Raw genomic sequence first — 25,199 nt, forward strand, 5'->3', positions numbered from 1 at the left:
CTAGGCTTTGACACAGCGAGTCAGAGAACCCAATGAGGAGGACGGGAAAGTTACCCTCATCTGTCGATAAATCCAGTCTGTAAACACGGTCACGTTTCCGTACACTCCCGGTCGGTAAGCCTTAGCACAGCCAGACCCCCAGCTGGTGTCCCCGATCAGCCACCAGACGCTGCTCTTCAGAGTGACCAGAGGGCCTCCGCTGTCACCCTGGGGGACACAGCAGGTTACAGAGCAGAAGTGAAACCACAAGCCGTACATCACAGAGGGCAAGGAGGTGGGGGTAATGGCAGGGTCTGCAGGTCTCCTCCAATGAGGTGATAGTTATATAATCCCCCAAGAGACTGTACCAGCGACGAATTTGAGTCTGCGGAAGTTAATAGTTACCAAATAAGTGGCTGTCCATATTTTCAACTAGTCAAAATACTTATTTCTGTGGCACTGACACTTCGATCCCATAGCGCCTTCCGGAGGAAGCAGCAGCGTGCATTGTTGGGGGTACCAGGGCTTTCTCACCGTCCATGGCTGTCACTTCCCACGGCCGCCCCCCGGGCCCCAGGTCGGGGAGGAGGCGCTCCTCACGGGCCCCCTGGGAGCCAGGCAAGGCCCAGAGGCCGAACACAAGCTGGTCATCACCTGGCAGGAGTCGACGGTTCCCTGCAGGTACCCCGCGCAGATCATGGCCGGCGTGATGAGGTCGCTGTACACCTGCTTGCTGTTGCACCGCCAGGGCTCGATGAGCCGCACCATCGCCGCGTTCAGCCCATCCGAGGTTTTCCCTGCAACAGAGGACGGCCTGGCTTTCCCAGGAAGCCTGGACTCCCTCCCGGGGGCGTGGAGAGACGGCCACGCCCCTCCTCCCCTACCGGCTCCTGGGGCACCGGGGTACCTTCCAGCTGCTGGGGCCTGTGTTTAAAGCGGCTCCAGATTTGGTTTGGGGGCAGACTGCCTGCCTCTGGGGCTGGGGACCTCCACCTGTGTCCTAGAATCATCCTCTCCCATCACCCAGCCACTTGGTTCCCTGGGATCAATTTTCCTCCTTCGTTGCTCCCTCTTCTCTGCACCGTTCCCAGGGCCCCCCGAGGAGCCCTGTGTTTCCACCTCAAACCCCCGACTGTCCTCAACCCCACACGAGCCTCCACTCTCTGACCATCTGCCCTCGGCTCCCGGCAGGTGGAAACTTCCTAGACGCTCGCTGGGACTTGCGCTGTCTTCTGGTTGCTGCCTGGATGTCTTCTGGGCTCCATGGGCTTACCGTGCTGAAGCAGTGCCTCTCTTAGAGGCTCCTCCACCCAAAGCCACACCCCTCCCCATCCTCCGGACTTGGGAAATGGTCCCGCCACCCACTGGGGGGCTTGCGTCACAGCTGGAAGCCGCCTTCCTGTGACTCTTCACTCTTTCTCTGCTGACACTCCATCCATCAGCAGATCTGGAGGCTTTGTCCCAAACGTGCTCCCACACCCACCCCCCCCGGTCTGAGCCGCCTTCTTGTCTCGGAGGACACAGCACTGGTCCCCTCACCACGCTGTTACGTCTGCCCTCACCCCCAGCCCTTCCGTGACTCTCTACACAGCTTTCAGATCAAGTCACTCCAGTATCCTCACTACAGCCTACAAGGCCCTACGCGACCTGGCCCCAGCCTGCCCCTCACCCCGGCTCATCGTGCCCTGGCCACACTGGCCCTGCTGTTCCTAAGACACTCTCGTCATGCGGATCTTAGCTCAAATGTCCTCTCTTCCGAGAAGCCTTCCCTGACCACCGCTCGCTGTCGCAAACCTCCGCTGTTTGAAAGCACCTAGTTCAGTTATTCATCTCCTGTCTGAGCACATCCTGCCCCCAGACATCCATAGGAGAATGTGAAGTTCCTGCGGGCAGAGATTTTTGTCTCATTTTGTTCACTGCTGCATTCCCAGCTCTTGGTAGGTGCTCCACAAATCGTGGCTGACTTTCCCTTTCATCTTGGATGCTGGGAAACCTTGCTCACAACTGGAGGGCTCAACCCAGGAGCTTTCTTTAGACCAGATGCCAGGACACCCAGCGCCACCGACATCTCCCCTCCCCCCACAACCACCCCGCCCTTGAGCTATTCACCGTGCTTTAAAGGATCCCTTGTAGGTGTGCCCTAAACACTTTTGGAAGGATGTAAACAATATATAAATGTACCACTAAGCCCATCCAATGTTCCATAAGAATGCGACAGCAAGGATCCCTTCATTTGAAAAACGTTATCTGAGATGAAAGCAAATTATAACTGAAGGCAGCTGGGCCAGCCTGCGTCAGGAGGGTCTAGTGTCTCTTCCCTCTCTGTGGTGTCAGGGCAGGAAGACAAAGCCTCTGACGCCTGCAGCTGGCATTGCCAGTCACACAAGCCCATCCTCACTGAGTCCGTTATCACTCAGCCATCAAAGGGAGGCAGACTTCCGGGCGGCCTGTTAGTGACCATGGGGTACAAACATAGGGGGCTGTGTGCCCCTCACATATAGGTGGCCTTCACCCTTCAAAAAGCAGTTTCTGGGGCTTCCCTGGTGGCGCAGTGGTTGAGAGTCCGCCTGCCGATGCAGGGGACACGGGTTCGGGCCCCGGTCCGGGAAGATCCCACATGCCGCGGAGCGGTTGGGCCCGTGAGCCATGGCCGCTGAGCCTGCGCGTCCGGAGCCTGTGCTCCGCAGTGGGAGAGGCCACAGCAGTGAGAGGCCCGCGTACCGCAAAAAAAAAAAAAAAAAAAAGCAGTTTCCGCACATTGTTCCATTTGGTCTTAATAAGGGCATGGGGTAGGTAGGGCAGCTAGGATTTTCCCATCTAGCGCGTGGGGAAACAGGCAAGAAGACTGGGCGAAGTGCCCAAAGTCGTGCAGTCACTTGGTGGTAGATCCAGGATCAAAACCGAGACCTCCCGCTTCAGAGCCCAGTGCCGTGCTCCTGAGACCCGCAGATCCCCTGCCTGCTGGGAGCCTCACCTTTCTCGTAGGTGGACCCCCACCCGGAAATCCAGCAGGACTGTGTCGGTTCCAGCGTCATGCCCGGGTTGGGCAGACACACTGGTTTCACTCTGTCTGTTTCAAGAAGGGAAAACAGCGTGAGCGGGGCCGGTCTAACTGAAGGTCTCGGGTAACAGTGTCCACCTGGATCTCCCCTGGGCCTGGGACCACCAGCCTCCTGCCCAAGGAGACTTCTGGATTCCAGTGTGTCCTGGCATCCCCTTTCCTGTCCCTGCCAGGACCCTCTTTCTAACAGGCAAGACGTCCCCCTCTGGAAGTTAGGGTTTTGGAGGATTGAAGATCAACAGTTCTGTGATGCCAATAGGTGACACTGGACGTGGTAGGGCTGCATCCGACTAAATTGATAAGGATGAAGGTAAGTGATTAGCAATTTATAATTAAACTCACAACAGGTGCAATTGCAAACCAGCACCGAGTGAAGTCTGACCCACCAGATGCCGACTATGAAACAACATTTCTAGACGTTCACGTGTGCTGATTAAGTTGTCACCGTGCTGAGGAGGAAAAGTGCTGCGGTGAACGCATCCCTCAGTGGCCAAAGGCACATTTTGGGGTGACTCGGCCTCTGCTGAGCCCTCTTCTAGCAGCCAACCCCTCCCCTGGCTCCACACACTACAACTCACTGCAAATTCCCTCCTTCTGGTCATCACAGCACATTTTATTTCCCGTCAACCTCTCCTTAAGATGCGGTCAAAACTGTTCACATGCCCTGGGCTGCAGGAGCCCAGCGACGCACCGTTGAAAGCCAGAGGCGCCTGCAGCTTCATAAGCGCGATGTCGTTGTTCTTCGTCTTGGAATCGTAATTTGGGTGGGAAACCACTTTTGCAACTCGGTATCCGTTTCCATAGAACATGAAAGATTGTCTCAAAATTCCTGCAAAGGCCGTCCAAATCTTGGGATTGTTAAGAGGTCTGGAAGACAGAGAGGAACACCGCTCAGCATGTCAGAACCACAAACATGAAACACTCATTTGACGGTGTTCAAAAGTCATCCGCCGGAGCCGAGGCCTCCAAGGTGACGTGACTTGTCAAAAGCCGCAGGACAAGACTGGCCAGGTGGTCTCAGGCCCCTCCCCCTCCCCTCCTTTACCTCATCAGTGAATCCTATTCCTCCCGTGCTTCCGCGCCAGCCAGCAAACCCTCGCAATTCCAAGAACGCTTATTCTTGAGCCTAAGTGCCTTCCTGAGGCTTGAAACCCCATTTCTGGCGTGGCTGGGTCTAACTGACTTTCCTGGCACACAGTAGGTGCTTAATAAGTGTGTACTGATGAATAGACTCTGAGTCTAATAGCCGTCCAGGCATTACCTTTATCTGGGTATTTCCCTTCTAAGAAAACCCTAAATCCTACAGCCCATGGAATACGGTGGATGGGAGGAAGGGAACGCTCCTGGGTAATAAGCACTGCTTTCTTCAACCATACAACAGCCCTTGGAGCAGCACACCTGTCTTACAGGTGCAGATGCTACAGTCAGCCACCTCGAGGGAACTGTCTGAAGCCACTGAGCCAGAGAATGGCCGAGCCAGAGAATAGCCAAGCCAGGCCCGGCCTCACTCTAAAGAAAAATAGCTCTGATGAGTGAGGCTTTTTCAAAATAGCCATGTGATCAAAACACACAAAAAAACCCTCCACGTTTAAGAAAAAAGGAGGGGGAACAGTATCTTCTACAAAAGCTAACACTATACATGATGGCTACCCTTGCCGCCCTCCACCCACCTGTATGGGCAATGCTGTGGCCCAGGGTGTTTAATGGACCACAGAGGACCTTCCTGCATGGCAGCGTGAGGTCTGAGTGTCTTTGAGTGCACCCTCTCTGGGGATGAGCACCCAGGGGAAACCAGGCCTCCCAAGACGGCAGGGGCCTCAGGAAGGGTGGGACAGTGCTGAGAAGACTGTGGGCTAGAAGGAGTTCTTTGGTTTTTTTTTAATTTATTTATTTTATTTTTGGCTGCATTGGGTCTTCGTTGCTGTGCGAGGGCTTTCTCTAGTTGTGGCAAGTGGGGGTTACTCTTGGTTGCAGTGTGCGGGCTTCTCATTGCGGTGGCTTCTCTTGTTGTAGAGCATGGGCTCTAGGTGCGTGAGCTCAGTAGTTGCGGCGCACGGGCTTAGTTGCTCCGCGGCATGTGGGATCTTCCGGACCAGGGCTCGAACCCGTGCCCCTGCATTGGCAGGCGGATTCTTAGCCACTGCGCCACCAGGGAAGCCCCTAGAAGGAGTTCTGATCACAGCATCACCCCAGCCCCACACCGCATCCCTGCGCCAGACCCCGCGAGTAATGGACGCACGCTCAAGGGATGGGCTTGGCCACGCGCTTCACGAGTCATTTGACCCTCCCAGCGAGGCAACGACCCGGGCGCCCTTAGAATCCCCACTTGTCCACAAGGAAACCGGAACTCGAAGGAGTCGGAGGCTTCACTCCAGGCCGCAGGGCCCAGAGCCTCCGCTTCCCAACCCGGGACCCGCCCCCGCGGGACTTACTCCTCCACGCAGTGGGCGGCGGTCACGATCCACTCGGGGGTGATGATGGAGCCTCCGCAGACGTGGGTGCCCTGCACGTGCAGGCTGACCTGCCAGGGCCAGTCCCCCGGGGCAGCACTCGACCCGCCCACGATCCGGCTCTGGCGGCCCGTCTTCCCCGAGACCCCGCACTCTGAGGGCAACAAGCACAGTGCAGCTGGCCAGTGAGCGAAGCAGGGCCGCGCCCTCCCAGCCCCCTGACGCCCGTCACACCCAGTGCCCAGACGGCCCCCAGGCTGAGGGTCCTGCCTGGCCGGAGGATGACTGTTGTCTGCTCTTGTTCCTGTTTGTTTGGGGTCCGACTTTCAGAGAATGTGTCCTGGTCTCTTTGGGTTGGGGAGTGGGGTGCGAGGACAGCCCTCCAGCCTCCCCTCCCCCCAGGAAACACCACTTCTGCTGGCACTGGGTGCCCCTGTTCCTTGGCACTCGTGCGATTCCATCAGCGTCTCCCGTACACAAAGGTGGGGGGCCTGGATAACAAAGGCCCTGTCACCCTCTCGAATGCTCAGAGGCCCGAAGATTCCTGAACAGAGCTAAGGAGGCTTTTCTCATGTGTGCTGCTCTCAAGCTGCCAGGAGGTGGATGGCGTAGTGTGCGCGGGAAGGCAGGGCAGGCACCATGCTTTCTCCGTACCTAAAGAAGCTTGAGCCAGCCTGGGTGGGAAGGTACCAGCAGGACCACTGGGGCATGCGTCCACCTAGGGGCGTCTGCTAGCTTCACCTGTTCAAACTGAAAGGCCAAGCTTCAGGCCTGAGACCCGTATGGGAACAGGATGGGGCTGTCCCAGAGAAGGGAGCGCAGGGACAGTGTCCTCCATACCAGTAGAAGGTTTGGAAACTATAAATAATCCAAACACAGGGACGGGGACACCCACAGGCCTCCAGCTGCAGTGCAGGGATGCCCTAGAGTGTGGCCCCGTCAGTTTCTTGAGCTTGCCGTCCTCATGGGACAGCTGCTTCTTGGACTTGAGGCTGAAGGCGTCTCAAGTGCATCAGAATTCAAGAAAGGAGCCCCCTGGGCAGAGTGCTGGGCATGTCCTGACCTGTTACCCCACCTCATCTCTCCACATCCCCCAGAGACACAGGGAGATACATTTCTATAAGTACCAAATGTTTCCTATTTTAGAAACACAAAAAGGAAAACCAAGAATCACTTACCTATACAGCGTAAAGAAACCACTGTTTTTGAAGAACAGACATCACTACAAAAGAAGAGGGGAATATTCTGGTCACTCTTACAAACGAGACACTTGATTCTCAAAATACTTAGAAATAAATATTTTCTTCCACTGTTCTCACTCTCTGCCTCCCCAGACATAGAAGAGTCCACAGTTGAAGACTTGAATAAGGAAAGTAAATCTATATACATAAGGGATAGTAGTAAAGAGCAGACACTGAGTCGAAGTGCAGGGTTCAAATCCAAGCTGTGTGACCTTGGACAAGCTTCCTAACCTCTCTGTGCCTCAATTACCCCATCTGCAGAATGGGCTAATATAGTACCAACTCATAGGGTGGTTGTTAAGATAAGCACACATCATATCAGCTGTTATTATTTTTCCTTGGGATTTAAAATCATCCTTTAAATTTGTAAGGAAGACATTCGTAAACGTCCAGGTTCCTATAACTGCTTTACATTTACCGCACAGGAAACTATACAGTCAATCATTTGCCTGGGAACAGAAGAAAAGTTACTCATTTGGAGGGCAGACATTCCAGGTTACATATGAAAAAGAAACAACCAATGCGTTCCACTATATATGGAATTTTCCCCCAATATGCTGAGGAGAAGAGAAACAGCCCTGACACCCACGTGTTCGAACCTGGCCATGTTCTGTTGAACGTAAACAGTTCCCAGGGCATCAACATGGGGCCAGACCACTGTTACATGCTGGATCAGGACACAGGCACGCCCACTGCACAATCCCATGAGCCTGGTCCAGACTACACAGTGACCAACAGGCTCCTATGCTGGCTGACACGAGTGGCCGCACTTCTTTGCCAATCCTAGCCATAGCCTGGCTTCATGCCTGCCACCCACCTTCTAAAAAAAGAAAAAAACATTAAGGTACCAACTACAGAATCACCCTCACTTCCGGACAGCATCCAATGCAGGGCAAAGCCCTGCTTCCTGGAACCTTCCCCAAAAGGACTCAACACAAGCCCACACCCTGTAATAAGTCCCTTCTCACCCCCTTCCATGGAGACACCCACAGTTCCAGGACAAGGCATGTCCTGGTGGTCTCTGGCTGGGGGGCATTGGATGCCAAGAGAAGACATGTTCCCATTAAGAGAAGATGCTTTCTAGGGATCATAAGGTCATTCCCCTCTGCACACTGTGCAGCCACCAGCATCAGGGCACAAAGCAGCCACTCAGACAAACCCTGCGAGGACTCAGGTATCCAAGAGCAACTTCTGAAAGCAAAGAGGAAAGCAGTTCTCCCACCTCACGCCATGCGTGCCAGGGACACCACGTGCCAGACAATGACCTTCTCTTCTTTCCTCCGAACGCTGCAGCCACCTGTGAGTTACCGAGAGATGGCAGCCTTCCCTTCCCTGCTCAGCCCTGATTCCATGTAACCAAAGCCGATGAAGAGACAGACGGGGGCATTTACAAAGAGCCCAGGCAGCTGTGTTTAGCTTCTTGGGTGGGTGAACCACGACCTGCTGTTTTGATGGGCACACCTGGCCGTGTGTACCCCTTCTCCTGGGCTCACCCTCTCACATCCCCGGGGACAGCCAGACCAGGTGCCCCAGGCAGAAGTCAGCCCCCGGGGCCACCAGGAACGCAAACCTGCTCCCAGCCTCCCACTCACAGGGAAGGAGGGGAAGTGTGACCCGTCCATCCTCCCCTAAATGCAGCATCTGGCACCTGGCCAGCAGGGTGGTGCCGGCCTGGCTGGCCACCTGGGGATGGGAGATAGGGACCTGGGAGCTGAGGAAGACTTAAGCAAGAAGGACACTGTGTATCTTTCACGTTAAGGAACATTCGGATAGTAATAATGATCCTAGGAAGACTGCAACCATTTTAAACATATGCAACACAAAATGAGAAGCTCAAGCCCAGCCCTCTCCCCCACCCTCCTAAACAGTTAAACCATCCACCATGGGACCAGCTCAGGTTCATTTCCACCCACCAGATGCACTGCGACCGCCCAGCGCTGCAAGTAGGCCTCCAGGTACAGGAAACATTGGTGGACTGGACCAGCCGCTCGCTCCCAGGCCCACCCCTTGCACAGCATCCTCTGACACGATTGCTTGGGCTGGGGGACCAACTACCCCTGCTGCCTGGGGCACCAACTACCCCTGCTGCCTGGGGCTAAGGGCCTTCTTGGGAAGCAGGATTTCCAGTGTGAAACCGGCAGAGTCCTGGGCAAACCAGGATGAGTTGATCACCCCAGTGGGGACCCTGAGACACTGTTTTGGACTCCTAGACACACACCCTGACACACAGTAAGGTACATGTCTAATGTCCGGAGAGAGAAAAAAATCAGGATAGAGGAATTTCAATTGTGCAATGTTACCCAATACCATGGAGGGCAGAGGGCAGAGGGCACAAACAAGGTGGCAAATAGACCTTAACCACTTCCCTAGAATAAACCCAGAGCTGCTCAGAGGGATGGGTCCTACTTAAAGTCCAATCTCCTTCCCATGAGAAACTCAGACAAACCTGCAGCTGCAGCAGAGAAATCAAACTCTGGACAGTGATTCTCCCTGACGTCCTCTACTCATTCCCATTACATAATTTTTGAAAGGAAAGAGGAAACCACCATGGCCAACAGGCCCATGAAAAGATGCTCAACATCACTAATTATTAGAGAAATGCAAATCAAAACTACAATGAGATATCACCTCACACCAGTCAGAATGGCCATCATCAAAAAGTCTACAAATAACAAATGCTGGAGAGGGTGTGGAGATAAGGGAACCCTCCTACACTGTTGGTAGGAATGTAAATTGGTGCAGTCACTATGGAGGACAGTATGGAGGTTTCTTAAAAAACGAAACATAGAGTCACCGTATGATCCAGCAATCCCACTCCTGGACATATTTCTGGACAAAACTACAATTCAATAACATACATGCACCCCAGTGTGAACTGCAGCACTATTTACAATAGTCAAGACATGGAAACAACCTAAATATCCATTGACAGAGGAATGGATAAAGAAGATGTGGTACATATATACAAGGGAATATTACTCAACCATAAAAAAGAATGAAATAATGCCATTTACAGCAACGTGGATGGACCTAGAGATTATCATACTAAGCAAAGTAAATCAGAAAGAGAAAGACAAAAACCATATATCACTTATATGTGGAATCTAAAATATGACACAAATGACCTCATCTAAGAAACAAACTCGCAGACATAGAGAATAGACCCGTGGTTGCCAAGAGGGGAGGGAGGTGGGGGAAGGATGGAGTGGGAGTTTGGGGTCAGCAGATGCAAACTAGTATCTATAGGATGGATAAACAACAAGGTCCTACTGTAGAGCACAGGGAACTATATTCAATATCCTGTGATAAACCATAATGGAAAAAGAATATGAAAAAGAATGTATATATAACTGAATCACTTTGCCATACATATGTAGAAATTAACATAACATTGTACATCAACTATACTTCAATGAAATAAATTTTTAAAAAGAAATCACCAAATTAAATACCTGTGGTAGAGTTTTTTATAGAGATCGATATTGTTGGCACTGACGTTCAGCTTCATGAAGCTTGTGGCCCCGCTGTCATCCACTATTCCTTGGCTAGAAAAAAAGCTATTCCTGAAAAAGACAGAAAATCTTATTTAAAATAATGGGTTTTTTTGTGAGCATTCGTAAATCCTATGTTACAACTATATCGGAATATGACATTCTGGTTACAAGGAACACCTTAGCATTTGGGAAAACAAAAACACAACTTCCAGTCAAGTGACGCTGCGTTATAACCATCTTTCCACCCAATAAGCCTGAAGTGTCAGGGAAAAGTCCTCCATCAGTTGTGTTTCTAATCTAATCTGGATTAGGATAAAGAAGCAGTAAGAATAAGGATGTGTGAGTGCATATCATGTAACAAAATTACACACGTTAAAATGCTCCCAGTGATAAAATACAGACCCTGAACCGTGATGGGGCCTCACTATGTCATTCACAGTGACATACGATGCAATTGGGGGCTGGCATTTTGAAGGATTTCACTAGCTAAGATGCCAGCTTTCTTATCAAGTGGTAATTCATTCTGAAAACTGGCATAAAGGCAACACACTTGAATTGCACAGAAGTCACATGGTGACACCCCCAAGGAAGAGACGGTGGCAATGAAAGCGCACAGCCTTTCCCTGGGAGGCCAGACGGCCGCCACGCGTTGACAAGGATGGTCTGGCGTGTCCCTGGCTGGAATCCTGAGGAGGGGGCACTCCCACACCCCTCTCCCACCTCCTCTGGTGGCTGCATGAGGAATGAATTCTCTAATGGATAAATCTGTTGATCAGCTCTCTTCTGTTCAAAGGCCTCGCCAGCGCCTTCTGTGCTCATGCAGTGAAGGCTATGCAGATCTGTTCCCTCCGACCTTCCCTGCAGCCCTCCCCTCTCGCTTCCACCCAGGAGGTGAGTGGAGTCAAGGCTTCGACCCTGCCTGGGGGCTCCTTAAGAAATGAGTCACCCAAGGCCCTCGGCCAGCACCCTGGACCCTGGTGACTGCAACACTGGACAGCCTCGAGTAACCAGGAGCGCATGGAGGCCCAAGAGGCAGGGCTGGGGGGTGCCATGGAGGGGGATGGGGCAGTGTGGTGCCCACAGTCCCCTGCTGGTTTCCCGGAGACAAAGGTTCGTGGTGCCCCTGTGTTGGCACTTCCAGGGAGGGGCAGAGAGAAGTACTGATCTTATGTTTCTGTGCCCGTCACCATCATCACGGAGGCCACGGGGCTCGGAACTCACGGGTAGCCCATGTCCTGGCACGCTGCTCTCCCGTAGGTGTCACTCCAGCCATCCTGGCACACGGGGTGCCAGGACTTCCTCTGAGATGAGTACACCTGAAGGATGAAGTTGGGTCCGTAGAGACGAACTGCAGGAAGGGAGATTCTGGTGAGTCTCAACCCATCGTCCTGTCCGCCACATGAGCCCCACCTTCCCTGGGACCCAGAGGCAGGGCTGGGCTCCCTCTTCCCGAGGCACCAGCTACACATGAGAGATGCCTAGAATCCAGCCTTTCCCCACAAAATATGCCCTCCAAAAGAACTGAAAACAGGTATTCAGACAAAAATGAACATTGTACACAAATGTTCGTGAAAGCTTTATCCACAGGAGACGAAAGGTGGAAACAACCCAAATGTCCATCTACGGATGAATGCACAAAATATGGTCCATCCACATAATGGAGGATTATTTGTTCATGAAAGGGGATGAAACACTGACACAATACAACACCCATGACATTCTGCTGAGTGAAAGAGGCCAGACACAAAGGCTCACACACTATGATCCCATTTCTGTGAAACGCCTAGAGAAGGAAATCTATAGAGACTGAAAGTAGATTAGTGGTTGCTTAGGGCCTGGCATCTGGGGCTCATGTGGCTGTGGAATGACCAGCCTTGGTCTGATCATTTCCTACTGCTTCTGTGATGAGTGAATCCACACACCCTGTGAGTGGATAAGCAAACTGTAGGACATCTAGACAATGGAATGTGATTCAACACTAAAAAGACATGAGCTATCAGGCCACGAAGAGACGTGCAGGAACCTTAAATGCACATCATTCAGTGAAAGAAGCATCTGAAAGGGCTCCATCCTGTAGGATTCCGATTCTAAGATACTTGGGGAAAGGCAAAACCATGCAGACGGTAGGAAGATCCGTGGTTACTTGGGGATGGGGCGTAGGGGATGAGCAGGTAGAGCACAGAGGATTTTTAGGGCAGTGAAACTACTCTGTACGACACTGCCATGACGGATACATGCTAGACATTTGTCCAAACCTACTGTCCAGAGGTATACACTGTACATTCATCTGCACTACCGAGTAAACCTTAATGTAAACTAAGGACTTTAGTCAATAATAATGTATCGATATCGACTTATCACTTACAATGCACGTACCACCCCAGTGCAAGATGTTACAAACAGGGGCGACTGTATGTGAGGGCAGGGGCGGAGGGGGGGAATGGGAACGCTGTCCGTTCTGTACACGTGAAACTGCTCAGGATTCCATGCAAAGGAACACTGCGAGTGTAGCAGAGGGAACAGGGAGGCTCATGTCCCAACAGAAAAGAGACTTCCAGGATGTGTCATCAAGTCCTGTGGAGTCAGCTGGATGGCAACCATCGGGAAATGGGCACATTAACAATGCAAACACATATTTACTTTTTCGTGCAAAAACTCTGTTCAAGGAGAAGCAAGATACTCCTATTAGTTGCCCCTAAGGAAAAAACATGATTGGCTGATGAACAGGCTTGTGTGTGTGTGTCTGTGTGTCTCTCTGTGTGTGTCTGTGTGTGTGTCTGTGTGTGTGTCTTGTGTGTCTGTGTGTGTGTCTGTGGGTGTCTGTGTGTGTGTCTCTGTGTGTCTCTGTGTGTATGTGTCTGTGTGTCTGTGTGTGTGTCTGTGTGTGTGTCTGTGTGTGTGTCTCTGTGTGTGTCTGTGTGTGTCTCTGTGTGTGTCTGTGTGTCTGTGTGTGTGTCTGTGTGTGTCTCTGTGTGTCTGTGTGTGTGTCTGTGGGTGTCTGTGTGTGTGTCTCTGTGTGTCTCTGTGTGTATGTGTCTGTGTGTCTGTGTGTGTGTCTGTGTGTCTGTCTGTGTGTGTGTCTCTGTGTGTGTCTGTGTGTGTCTCTGTGTGTGTCTGTGTGTCTGTGTGTGTGTCTGTGTGTGTGTCTGTGTGTGTCTCTGTGTGTCTGTGTGTGCGTCTGTGTATCTGTGTGTGTGTGTCTGTGTGTGTGTCTGTGTCTGTGTGTGTCTGTGTGTGTGTCTGTGTGTCTCTGTGTGTGTCTGTGTGTCTGTGTGTGTCTCTGTGTGTCTGTGTGTGTGTGTCTGTGTGTGTCTCTGTGTGTGTGTGTGTCTGTGTGTGTCTGTGTGTGTGTCTCTGTGTGTGTGTGTGTCTGTGTGTGTGTCTCTGTGTGTGTCTGTGTGTCTCTGTGTGTGTCTCTGTGTGTGTGTGTCTGTGTGTGTGTATCTGTGTGTGTGTGTCTGTGTGTGTTAGAAACATAACCCTGTTCTTTCCTCTCCCTCGCATCCTTGTTTCCTGTGTGTCTTCTTTGCTGCTCACACAGAACATGTCACTCCTGACACGGCTGGTCACCAAATGTGTAGGGGTTTTCTCCACAGCTAGCCATTCTCCACGACACCAGCTGGGCGTCCTACAATTTAATTCTGACACTCTTTACCTGGAGATAGTGTGAGCTCCCACAGGTTGAGGGCTCAGTCCCACCAGACTGACCCCCCCCACTTCAGATACCAACCCCAAGTCCAGGTTGTCACCTGTGCTTCTGACCAACCAGCTAGAACTCAGAGGTTCCCACGACCCCCTCCTCAGCTTCGACTAATTTGCTACAGCAGCTCACAGAACTCAGGAAAACCATTTACTTACTGTTTACCAGTTCATTATAAAGGATAGGATAAAGGACACAGATGCACATCCAGAGGAAGAGAAGCACAGGGCAAGATATGGGGGGGTGGTGGGCAGGAGTTTCTGTGCCCTCTCTGGGCACATTGGTCTCCCCAGATCTTCATGGGGTCACCAACCCGGAAGCTCCCCAACCCTGTAGTTTTGGGATTTTATGGAGGCTCCATCACGTAGGCATGCTCCATCATTAATTCCATGTCCAGCCCTTCCTCCTCTCAAGACAGTGGGGTGCAGGGCTGACAGTTCTAAGCTTCTAACCGGAGCTCGTTCTTTGTGGTGACCAGCCCCCTTCCAGGAGCCATTCAGGAGCCCAGCAAGAGCCACCTCGTTTGAACAAGACACTCCTCTCATCCAGGAAATGACAAGGGTTTTAAGAGCTCTGTGTCAGGAACTGGGGTCAAGGACCAAATAATAGAACCAAAGATGCTGCTGGTGGTCTTTTCACTTCAGAATCACCAGAGTTTCAGGAGCCCTGTGCCGGGAATTGGGGACAGAAACCAATACATATTCTCTATTATCTCACAGTGTGTGAGTATATACTATGTGTGATATGTGAGTGTGTGTGTGTGTGTTAGGTGTGAGTATGCGTGAGTGTAAGTGAAATGGGGAGATGAGATTTTTCACTGCATACCCTTAGGGACTTCCTGAATTATGATCTATTTGAGTATATTAACTGTTAAAGTATTTAAATAAACACAACTTCAGTATTAAGAAGAGAGAAAGTCTCTCCAGGTAACATGAGTTTGTCTTGCTAGAGTTTGTCAACACATGCACGTGCACAGGTAGGAAAACATCAAATGTCATTCTGCCTGAAAGCTTAACCATATCTGCTCAACTTCAAAAACTCCCTACTTTACTTAAGAAAATGGTGACAAATATATTATCACCAAAATAAAGGCAAGGCACTATGTCAACAGTTTACAGAGTGAGTGAGTCACTGCCAAGTGCAAACCCTCTCCGGGAAGGAACTGCAGGAGGTCAGAACTTAGAGGCCAAGGCACCAGCGTGGACGCAGGTCCATGCAGATGGTGCAGAGGCCGAGCTCTGGCCTAACCCCCAACCCTGAGGATTCCACGGCCAAGTCCGCACTGCATCTCACACAGGTGCCCTGACCTGGAAACGGGATGTACGGGAGTTCCATCCTCCCCCAGGATGGCTGCAGAAGACAGCGGTCGGGTAGAGCCTGGCCTTTGTCTGGCATCACCTGCCTTCAGAGTTAACAGCTCCCAGAAGACGCAGCAAACTTTAGGCTCTGGGTATGGCCCTCAGTGGGTATTAGCACAAGCCTCGTCCTCAAGCATCATTTCCCCTGGCATGACCACTTTACCACCCATGAAATAATTCATTGAAAATAATAAAAGCAGAAGAGGTGCCCACCCCGTGACAACAGACATAGATCACTTGAAAGGCAGCTTGTTTAGAAAACGCAGAGCCCACTCCCAGCTTTATGTTTTAAAGAGTTTGCCTGTTTTAGTGACGTCGTGGCAGCTGGGGCAGGCACGTTGGCCTGGTCCTGGGCTGTGGTCTCCCTTCCCCCGTGCTGTGCGATGCTGGTGGAGGGTTGGCGCTCACTCCCTCTGAGCCTGTCTCCTCATCTGAAAACCAGGCTTAGATGCAAGGCTCAGCCTCCAGGAAGGGATTCAGTTGTGGAATGCTCGGCGTTCGGGACACGGGCCTGACACCATCACGCCTGCCCTGCTGTGGCCTCTGTGGTGGGCAGAGCAGTGCCCCCCAACCCGAGGCAGCCGGCAGGGCCCGGCCACTCACCGCACCGGTTCTCGTCCTCGCCGCTGGGGCAGTGCAGGATGCCGTCGCACCAGTGAGAGGGGCTGACGCAGGTCCCCGAGGAGCTGCATTCCATCCCCAAGCACTCGTCCTCCACTGGCAGAGAAACGGAAGGGAGATGTCCGTCGGGCTGAGAAACCGAGAAAACCTCCCAGCACCCAGGTGACAAGAGGGAGTGAGCTTTTCCTCCTTCAGTGTAAAAGGCGGGGATGAGTCCTTGCCGACAACGTACGTCACAGGAAGCGGGGCTGGCTGCAGGGATCCTGAACCCCTCGGGTCTGTCACTTTGGTCAAGGGAGGACCCCTAGCCTCGGATCTGGACAGCACCCGCCCTCTCTGCCACAAAGGTGAGTCCTGTGATCCACAGACCCTGCCCCGGGCTGATGGAGGAGACCTGGCTGTGGGTACAGGAGGGGCCTGTGGCAGCCACCGCTGTACACTGAGATACAGGGACAAGGTGTGGCCCCGAGGTGCTGCACTCACTGTGCTCACGAGTGCCAGGTGCCACCTAGTACCCTGAAGCACGGGGTAAACTCAATGTGCTTCTCCCACGTGTACCAATATCACACACAAAGGGCATGGGATCTTGACAACCCATGGATTAGGAGAAAGCATGCAAATGAGATTGGCCGCTTCCGAGAAAGGTTATTCATGCATCACGTAACCAAACAGGAGGAAAGAGATGAGAAATGTCAGGAGGGGCTGTGGGTGAGCCCCCAGCCCAGAGACTAGGGCCACTAAAGGGCCGGCACACCACGACTTGGCCCTGCCCTGCACTTACTGAGCTTCCACAGCAGCATGGCGGCCAGGACTGCTCCCGCCAGGAGGGCCCCCAAGGAGAAGGTGATACACAGGATTTTCTTAGTCCCTGGAAGAAAAGAGTCGAGTAAACAACTTAGTTGCCAAGTTTCTTAGAAGTTAGACTCTCAAATACACATGGTATATCCTATCAAGGGATAATAATTTCTTATACATTTAAAAATGTGACTTTTCTCTTTAAGAATGTATCCTGGGAGGTCTTACTTCTTCCATAGCACTGAACTACAGGCTTTTTTGAGAACCGAAGCAGGAAGTCGTGATATGAAGCAACATACGTTAAAATTAAGCTCTTCCAAAAGTATGGCCTGAAGGTAGTCAAATAAATGATGAACGTAAAAAAATGGCTGAAAAAAGGAAACATACCTTGTTCCGGTGATTATAAGCATAAGCAAAATAATAATAATGCTCCTCAGACTATCATCCCCATGTCAGTGGTACCCAAGGCAGCAGGAAAAGAGCCTCTTCCTCAAGGTGGTTTAGGGAGGGATGGCACAGAGTCACACTGACTCATTTAAACAGTCCCTGGCCACATGTGGCTATTTGCGCTTCAATTAATTATCGTTAAATGATATTAAATCGTTCTGTAAATTCAACTACTCAGTAATCCCATGTGATCAGTGGCTACTGCGCTGGACTGTGAAGAGGCAGGACATTCCATCACTGCAGGAAGTTCTACTGGGCAGCACTGGCATCGCTCCCGGGTCTGGGGGCAGGAACTCTGGGCTCACATTTCAGCTAAGAATACAAGTCTTTGGAGAAGGTCACCAGCGCTTTCTAGTCAAAACAAACCAACACGCCATTGTCGGTCAGAGTGTAAGCCAAACGTCATGCCAAGGGTCAGAGGAAGGCACCCACCACCGCCGCCCTCAGCAGTTCCTGCGCAGAAAGCAGCCCCAGGCCCAGTGCTCCCTTGGGATAGGCAGAGAGGCGGAGGGAAGTTTCAGGGCGAAGGCTCTCACACAGACCCTCCAACGCCTTAGTTCATACAGGAGGACATCTAGGCTGAAGAGGTGCAGTACAGGGGGGACCTTGCACCCCACCTGTGAACATTCTTGCTTCCAGAAGTCCACCAGACCAAGACATTCAGCTTCTGGGGTTGATAGACCAGAGCTGACCCATCTGATCAGGGATCAAAGCCTCACCTCTCATTTTGTTACCATGTTCTGCAAATCCCACGGTCTGTGCTCAAACCAGCTTAGAAATCGCCGGGGAGCCTGTTACCCAGAGATTCTGACTCAGCTCGGGGAGAGGAGGCGTGAGTCTGCGGTGCCACAGGCTCATGGGTGAGGTCACAGCCACCGGTCTGAGGAGCTCCATGTGCTGCCAGCCACATTATCAGGACTTGGCACGGTGGTTGCATCTTACCGAAGGCAGGGCAGGGTCACCACGGAAGCTCAGGGGAAATTCCAAGTGGCCAGTTTGACCCATTCGTCAAGGACGATTTCTCCCTTTAGGAGACTTCCCTATGTATTATCTTATCCAAGATAAAATAACGTGCCTGGTGAGCTGAGGGATATTAAACTAGGTATCCTGAACCTCTCGTTGAGAAGGCGGCAACCTGCCCAGCCCTCACCAGGAGCGGGGGCAGCGGGAGCCCCGGCTCTCACCTTTGGGGCACAGGCATTTCAGAATCATCGTCTGGTCGATCAGACATGACTGGGTGCTGGTTTGCGATGGTACAGATTGTGAGTATAATTATAACCGACTAAGCATTTACCTTCATTGTTAGCAATTGTTGATGCAGCCCTATCGCGTCCAGTGTCAACTGTGAGTATCACAGGACTGTTGACCTTTTGTCCTCCAACACCCAAACACTAACATGTGTGTGCATCGTGGTTCAATAGGAAACACCTAGGACTCTTGCTAAAACAAACAGAGCCATTAAGATAAAAATTTCCTTTGTATTCCTGCCGGGGTTCTCTTGAGTTTGCGCTGTTTAAGTAACTTGCAAAATACTGTCAAGGCTCTGACAGGCTACATGCTGCATGATTCCAACTCTACATTCTGGAAAAGGCAAAACTGTGGAGACAGTTAGATCAGTGTTTGCCAAGCGTTGGGGAAGAGAGGGAAGGATGAGCTAAGACCACGACAGGCTAAGACTAGGGGTCCTCAGCCTGGGTACCACGGACATCTTGGCTGGGTCATTCTTGGTGGGGGAGTGGTCATCCTATGCACTGGAGGATGTTTAGCAGCGCCGCTGGCACCTACCCAGAAGATGCCAGTAGCACCCCCAGCCCAGTTATAACAACCAAAACGGTCTGCAGACATTGCCAGATGTCCCTGGGGGTCAAAATCACCCCGATTAGCAGCCACTGGCCTCAATCTACCAACCGTCACCAGAAAGACATTAGTGCAGAGACACGTGTTTCCGTGATCCGAGACAAATTAATAGAGGGAAAGAGAACCACACAGGAAAGGAGAAGGGACAGAAAACACAGGAATGGAAGAGAGTAGCGGTGGGGAGAAGGAAGGACGGAGGAGCCAGCTGTAAGCGCGAAAGAGGCAAGGACTGAGGCAGAAATCCAAGGGTGACCGCGCTTGTGAAGAGCTGGCGCGGTCTGCGGAGGGGCGTCTTCCAAGGGTTCGGGTCTTATTCACTATTCCTTACCGCCACTATTTATGGCATGGGGGTGGCGCGTGGAAATTCACTCTGTCACTAATCTTTAACTGTGCAAGTTGTGTACGTAGGTAGGCATATCTCACGAATTAAAATAAAAACCATTGTAAAGCAATTATAAAAAAAAAAACAAACCTCTAGTAGGTTAATTAGGCTGTCAGATGTAGGAAGTAAATTTTGGTCAAGGAACAGCCAAGGTGGTAATGCAGTGATAAGTTATAAATGTGCTTACTGTGCTCTAGAATGTCACAATTGGAATACAAGAAATATGTGTAAGAAAAAAGACAAATATTCAATATTGACGGATGGATGAACTGAATAAATTAGCTCACTGTACTTTCAATTAAAAAATAATTATCAGTGAAAATGTTCCTTGGTCCAGCCACTGTACTGGCTCTGTGCTCATACTAGTGCTGGACAGTTCTTACCACGTCAACTAGCCTGCATTAAAAGCTTGGGGAGGGGTGTGACGGGAAGGGGTCTGGAGGGAGAAGAGATAAAATGCAATGCAAAGAAAGCAGATGAATGAGAGGATAAGAAAGATATAGGATTAAGGTGATGGGCAGAGGACACACCACCTTCAGTCCCTCAACCCTCCTCCGTGGCCTGGTCAGGTCTGGCTACAAGACCCTTCAAGCCAAGAGAAATGTTGAAGATGCTTCTGTACAACAATTCCACCGGCCACTTCATTCACCAAACACAAAATACACAAGCTACTCTTTGAACGCCTTGAACGTGACTTGCAGTGCCCAGGGAATGGTACACAGAGAAAGGTTAAATCGTTTCTCCCTGCATTGGGGGTTTACCATCTACTCAAGATGATTCAGCGATAAACCACGCAGACAAGAAGCAGTTCAGAGAAGCCCAGCGAGAAAGACCACCCTGGGTGGTACACGCCAAGCCAGTACCAAAGCATTAGTGGGAGATGAAGGTCTTAGCAGCCGGGAGGCCCCCAAAGGCCCACAGGAGGCGAGACCCAGGCCCACAGCTTTGACACAGAGTGGGGGAGGGGAGAGGTATGCAGAGCCAGACCAGCCCGGCAGACAGAGGAGAGCTGGCACCAGAGCCGGTGGGGCAGACGGGCCACCAGAGAAGGCAGACCCAAAACTCGGGCTCCGTTAGAGGAAATAAATGCAAAAAGGGTCCTACTTGAGGTGCATGCTGTCCCCGACGGGGGTTTGGGCTGCCTGAGGATGACGGGTGTCGAGGTGTGCGTCTGAACCCTCGGGGTGTACTGGGGCACCGCGGGCGGGTAGTACTGAGCCGGGTACCCCGCGTAGGCACGGTGGGCCATGGGCGGCTGCGGAGGGTAGAGGCTTTCGGGTTGGAATCCATGGTTCTCATAGTAAGGCCCGACACCTGGTGGTGATCCCTGAATGATTAAAAAGAAGATGAATGACACAGCATTGTAAAGCAGCTATACCCCACTAAAAAATTTTTTTAAAAATTAAAAAAGAAGATGAATGATACAAAACCCTAATTATCCTAAAGGTTAAATATACACCCCATCACACTCAGACAAGACACTGGGACAGCGCTGCAGATTCTTTTTTTTTTAACATCTTTAATGGAGTATAATTGCTTTACAATGGTGTGTTAGTTTCTGATGTATAACAGAGTGAATCAGCTATACATATACATATATCCCCATATCTCCTCCCTCTTGCATCTCCCTCCCACCCTCCCTATCCCACCCCTCTAGGTGGACACAAAGCACCAAGCTGATCTCCCTGTGCTATGCGGCTGCTTCCCACTAGCTGTCTATTTTACGTTTGGTAGTGTATATATGTCCATGCCACTCTCTCATTTCGTCCCAGCTTACCCTTCCCCCTCCCCGTGGCCTCAAGCCCATTCTCTATGTCTGTGTCTTTATTCCTGTCCTGCCCCTAGGTTCTTCAGAACCTTTTTTTGTCTTTAGATTCTATATATATGTGTTAACATATGGTATTTGTCTTTCTCTTTCTGACTTACTTCACTCTGTATGACAGTCTCTAGGTCCATCCACCTGACTACAAATAACTCAATTTCGTTTCTTTTTATGGCTGAGTAATATTCCATTGTATTCATGTGTCACATCTTATTTATCCATTCATCTGTCAATGGACACTTAGGTTGCTTCCATGCCCTGGCTATTGTAAATAGAGCTGCAATGAACATTGTGGTACATGACTATTTTTGAATTATGGTTTTCTCAGGGTCTATGCCCAGTAGTGGGATGGCTGGGTCATATGGTAGTTTTCTCAGGGTATATGCCCAGGAGTAGGATTGCTGGGTCGTATGGTAGTTTTCTCAGGGTCGATGCCCAGTAGTGGGGCTGCTGGGTCATATGGTAGTTTTCTCAGGGTCTATGCCCAGTAGTGGGGTTGCTGGGTCGGTGCTGCAGATTCTTTTAGGGCATATTTAATTATGCCAAACACTGAACTCACATAGAATGAAAACTCACCAGCGTTTCCAATTAATTGGCAATAGTTTTTGGGTTTGTTTGTTTGTTTACTATTCATCTTTTGAAATAAAGAAAAAAAACAAATGGCTGACATTGAGACTGAGTAAAAAGATGTGTAGAAGTCTGGGAATGAGCCAATGCCCTATCCCCTGAGAATGGGGTACAAAGTTATGGACTAGCAATGCCAGAATTATAATGAGAATAACATAGCTGACATTTGAGAACTCACCTGCTTTGGGCATCTGTATTCATGCCTTCCTTGAAGCGTGACCATAACCCCCTAAGATGGTACAGCTGTGATGGATATACCCATTTTGCAGACAGGAACGTGAGTGGCAGAGATGAAGAAATCTACCTAAAGGATTTACAGCTTGGGGGGTGGCTAGCAGATCTGCCCCCACGAGCATCTTTCTAGGGCACGTGTGTTTATGTTGAGAGTGTGTGGAGTTCAGCAGCTCCGTCCATGTGAGTGGAATTTCTGGGACACAGTGTGTACACACACAAACGTGGAAGGGGGGGCCCAGCTACTCCATTCCCCTCTCAGCTCCATCCTTTGGCTGGTTTCTATCTTCTTAGAATGCCCTCCCCTCCCCCTCTGCCTACTTACAAATTGCCCTCTCCAGGCCCTGCCCCCCACTGGACACTCTGGACCCCAGCAGCCTGCCACCTTGTCCTGCTTCAGCCCCTCTGAACCGCCCACTGGCTGGGCCACTCTGGGAGCCACACTTGCTCTCGTATCTTATCTCCTCCCCACTCAGTAATTTGTCCCCTTGCTCCTCGTTGACTGAGAGCTCAGAGAGGACCAGTATTCTGAGCAGAGGCGACTTGATGCTGAGAATTTTAAACAGGGCCTCCAGGGCAGCGTGATTAGAAAGCAATGGGCCAAATGCGAGTTTAATAACTCACCAACACGCTCCTTCCAAAGTCCAAAACCAGAGCAGTAACAGAAAGGGAGTACGAAATGTAATCTCTCATCTAAATGGGGGAACCAGAGGCCAAAAAGCAGCACAGGCATTTGGCCTCTATCTGAAGCATCTAAGAACGTGCCGTCCTTCCCACGGCAAGGAAAGGTGGGAGCAGTCATGGCAGTTTGGCCCAGTGAATTCCTGTGCTGTGGATTTAAAATTTTAAAAGGCTCTAGTATAATTAAATACATAATACTAAGTAAAGGGGCAGGGGAAGCAAACGTCTATTTTCCAGATAGAAGAGAGAGAATTTTGTCATTAACCAGTAGAATAACTACTAAATGCACTTATTCCCAGGTATAAGACGATGAGTGAGATGGGATGGGGAATAAAGATGGTGCATTTGTCTCCAAAGTGTGTGTGTTGGGGGGGGTCTCAAGGAGAGGGACAGCCAGCCCAATGTCCCATGCAGCCATAGCCTGTCCCAGGCTACCAGGAAGCAAGGCTACTCTGTGCTCTGCTGGCCGCCGGTATCCCAAGCGCGCTTTTCTCCCCAGGACTCATTCCCTCTCACCTCTGTCCTGCCTCTATCTGTCCCCACACCCTCACCCCTGTCCCTTGCCCCACCCCAATCTGAGCAGGAAGAGAAGAGGCCCAGGGGAGAATCACACATCCACACCCCCTCCGAGAGCTCTGAGACTTCCGGCTGTGCAGCTGTCACATGGTTCCCCCCGCCCGACCCCTGCTCACCTCTCACCCCAAGAATGCCTTCACAGCATCCAGGGAGCAAAGGCAGTCCTGCAAGCAGCTCTTAAAATGCCGACCCACACACATAGCTGGAAATAACAGAAGGAACCGGGAACAGAGGAAAGGCCAGGAAAGTAATGATTAACCACTTACTGAGTTTAAAGCCATCCTGATTTTATCAGCAGCATCAGGTAAAGGGAGGTATTTGGAATGTCCAAGCTGACCTAGAAGAAACAACGACAAGACTGTGCTATTTCCGTACCGGTGAGTTTGCAGACAATGAATCAAGAATGCAATAGAAGGATCACCTCTCACCAGAACCATGGCGGTTCTGCCTGCTCACCTTTGCCTTCACCTCACCACCTCCTCCTGCAGCTGCTCATCCTGAAGAAGACTGGGACCCACTTGCTTGTTAAGTTCAGGGCCTGCAGCACTCCCCCAGCTCCCACCGGGAGGCCCAGACTTCCCCGACGTCACCTCCACCAAAAGGAGAATCCAGGAAGAGAGAAACGTGCACAGGGACTTATAGACCGATGCGTCAGGTGGCGGTGAAGGAAGGCAAAAATCCGGGTCAACCCCTGGCACTGCCACACCCTGAGGTGTCCTTGGGCTACTGACCTCTCTGAATCTCGGACAGAAGCGGACGCAGCCATCGCACTGGATTGCTCAAGTGAGGATTTAACGCGAGGGCACAGGCAGACGCCTCACGTGCCCAGGCCATGGCAGGTGTGGTAAGACTCTGCAGAGCATCCACTGGGACAACAGAGCAGCCACCGACCCCGTCGTGGAGCAGGTGGTCTAGAGCTTAGACCCACATGGAGGCCACACCTGACTTTTCAAATAATCCATATGGAACCGCCCCAATCTTAATAAACAAATATATTTAGAAATTCCATAAAACACACCCATAGCCGCCTGCTACTCCTCTCACTATCCCAAATCCAGAAAAGAAAGAAGTTCAGAACTAACCATTTGGGTGGTTTCTAAGGATATCGGTAATGAAAAGAAAGCCCTGGGTCACCTTGTTTGCTGACGTTTGTGAACAGTAGTATCTAGAGAGACCATCAACATAAAAAGTTTTATAGTAAAGGCTTATATGACGTCACTCTTCCCATCATAAGCAAATAATGGCCTTTGTCCACCACTCCTGGCTGCCCTGAATTGACCAAACAATACTCCAAGAAACAGCCTTCACAATCACACCTCCACAGGACCCCATCCACAGTGAGAAAGCTCTGGGTTTCAGAGCTGGCCAGATCAGGTCTGATCATTTTTCATCTGTAAAGTGCCCGGCACACAGCAGATGCCGACAGCACGATGACTAGACTCTGGATCCAAACCCCAGCTGAGTCACTCACTACCTGTGACCTGGGGCAACTCAGTTAATGTTTCTGGGCCTTGGTTTCCTTGTCTGCAAAAGGGGTTAACGGTAGCTCCCACTACAGGGTTGTCAGGGGCGTAAAATGAGTTGATAAAGAAGCTCTTAGTGTCTGGCACACAGGAAGTGCTACATACACCTTTGTTAAATGAAAGTGAGCATAAAGGGCTTGCCTGGGGGCGCAGGGGTTAAGAACCCGCCTGCCAATGCAGGGGACACGGGTTCGAGCCTTGGTCTGGGAAGATCCCACATGCCACAGAGCAACTAAGCCCGTGTGCCACAGCTATTGAGCCCGTGCTCTAGAGCCCGCGAGCCACAACTACTGAGCCCATGCTCCGCAACAAGAGAAGGCACCGCAGTGAGCAGCCACGCACCGCAATGAAGAA

At 51.2% G+C, this 25,199-nt stretch overlaps 1 protein-coding gene across 1 annotated transcript; it reads right to left on the reverse strand.

Moving 5' to 3' along the window:
* On the reverse strand, positions 1 to 23,603 carry TMPRSS2 (transmembrane serine protease 2; the record flags this gene model as incomplete). Its single annotated transcript, XM_079705299.1, has 12 exons — positions 1 to 207; positions 634 to 776; positions 2,954 to 3,049; positions 3,732 to 3,907; positions 5,473 to 5,644; positions 6,669 to 6,712; positions 10,184 to 10,294; positions 11,447 to 11,573; positions 15,887 to 16,000; positions 16,686 to 16,772; positions 20,490 to 20,712; positions 23,589 to 23,603. 12 exons carry the CDS (start codon positions 23,601 to 23,603, stop codon positions 1 to 3), a joined length of 1,515 nt encoding a protein of 504 aa, XP_079561425.1.
* Between the last annotated feature and the right edge of the window lie 1,596 nt (positions 23,604 to 25,199).

Source organism: Hyperoodon ampullatus, assembly GCF_949752795.1.
Source record: "Hyperoodon ampullatus genome assembly, chromosome: 5".
Taxonomy (NCBI): domain Eukaryota; kingdom Metazoa; phylum Chordata; class Mammalia; order Artiodactyla; family Ziphiidae; genus Hyperoodon; species Hyperoodon ampullatus.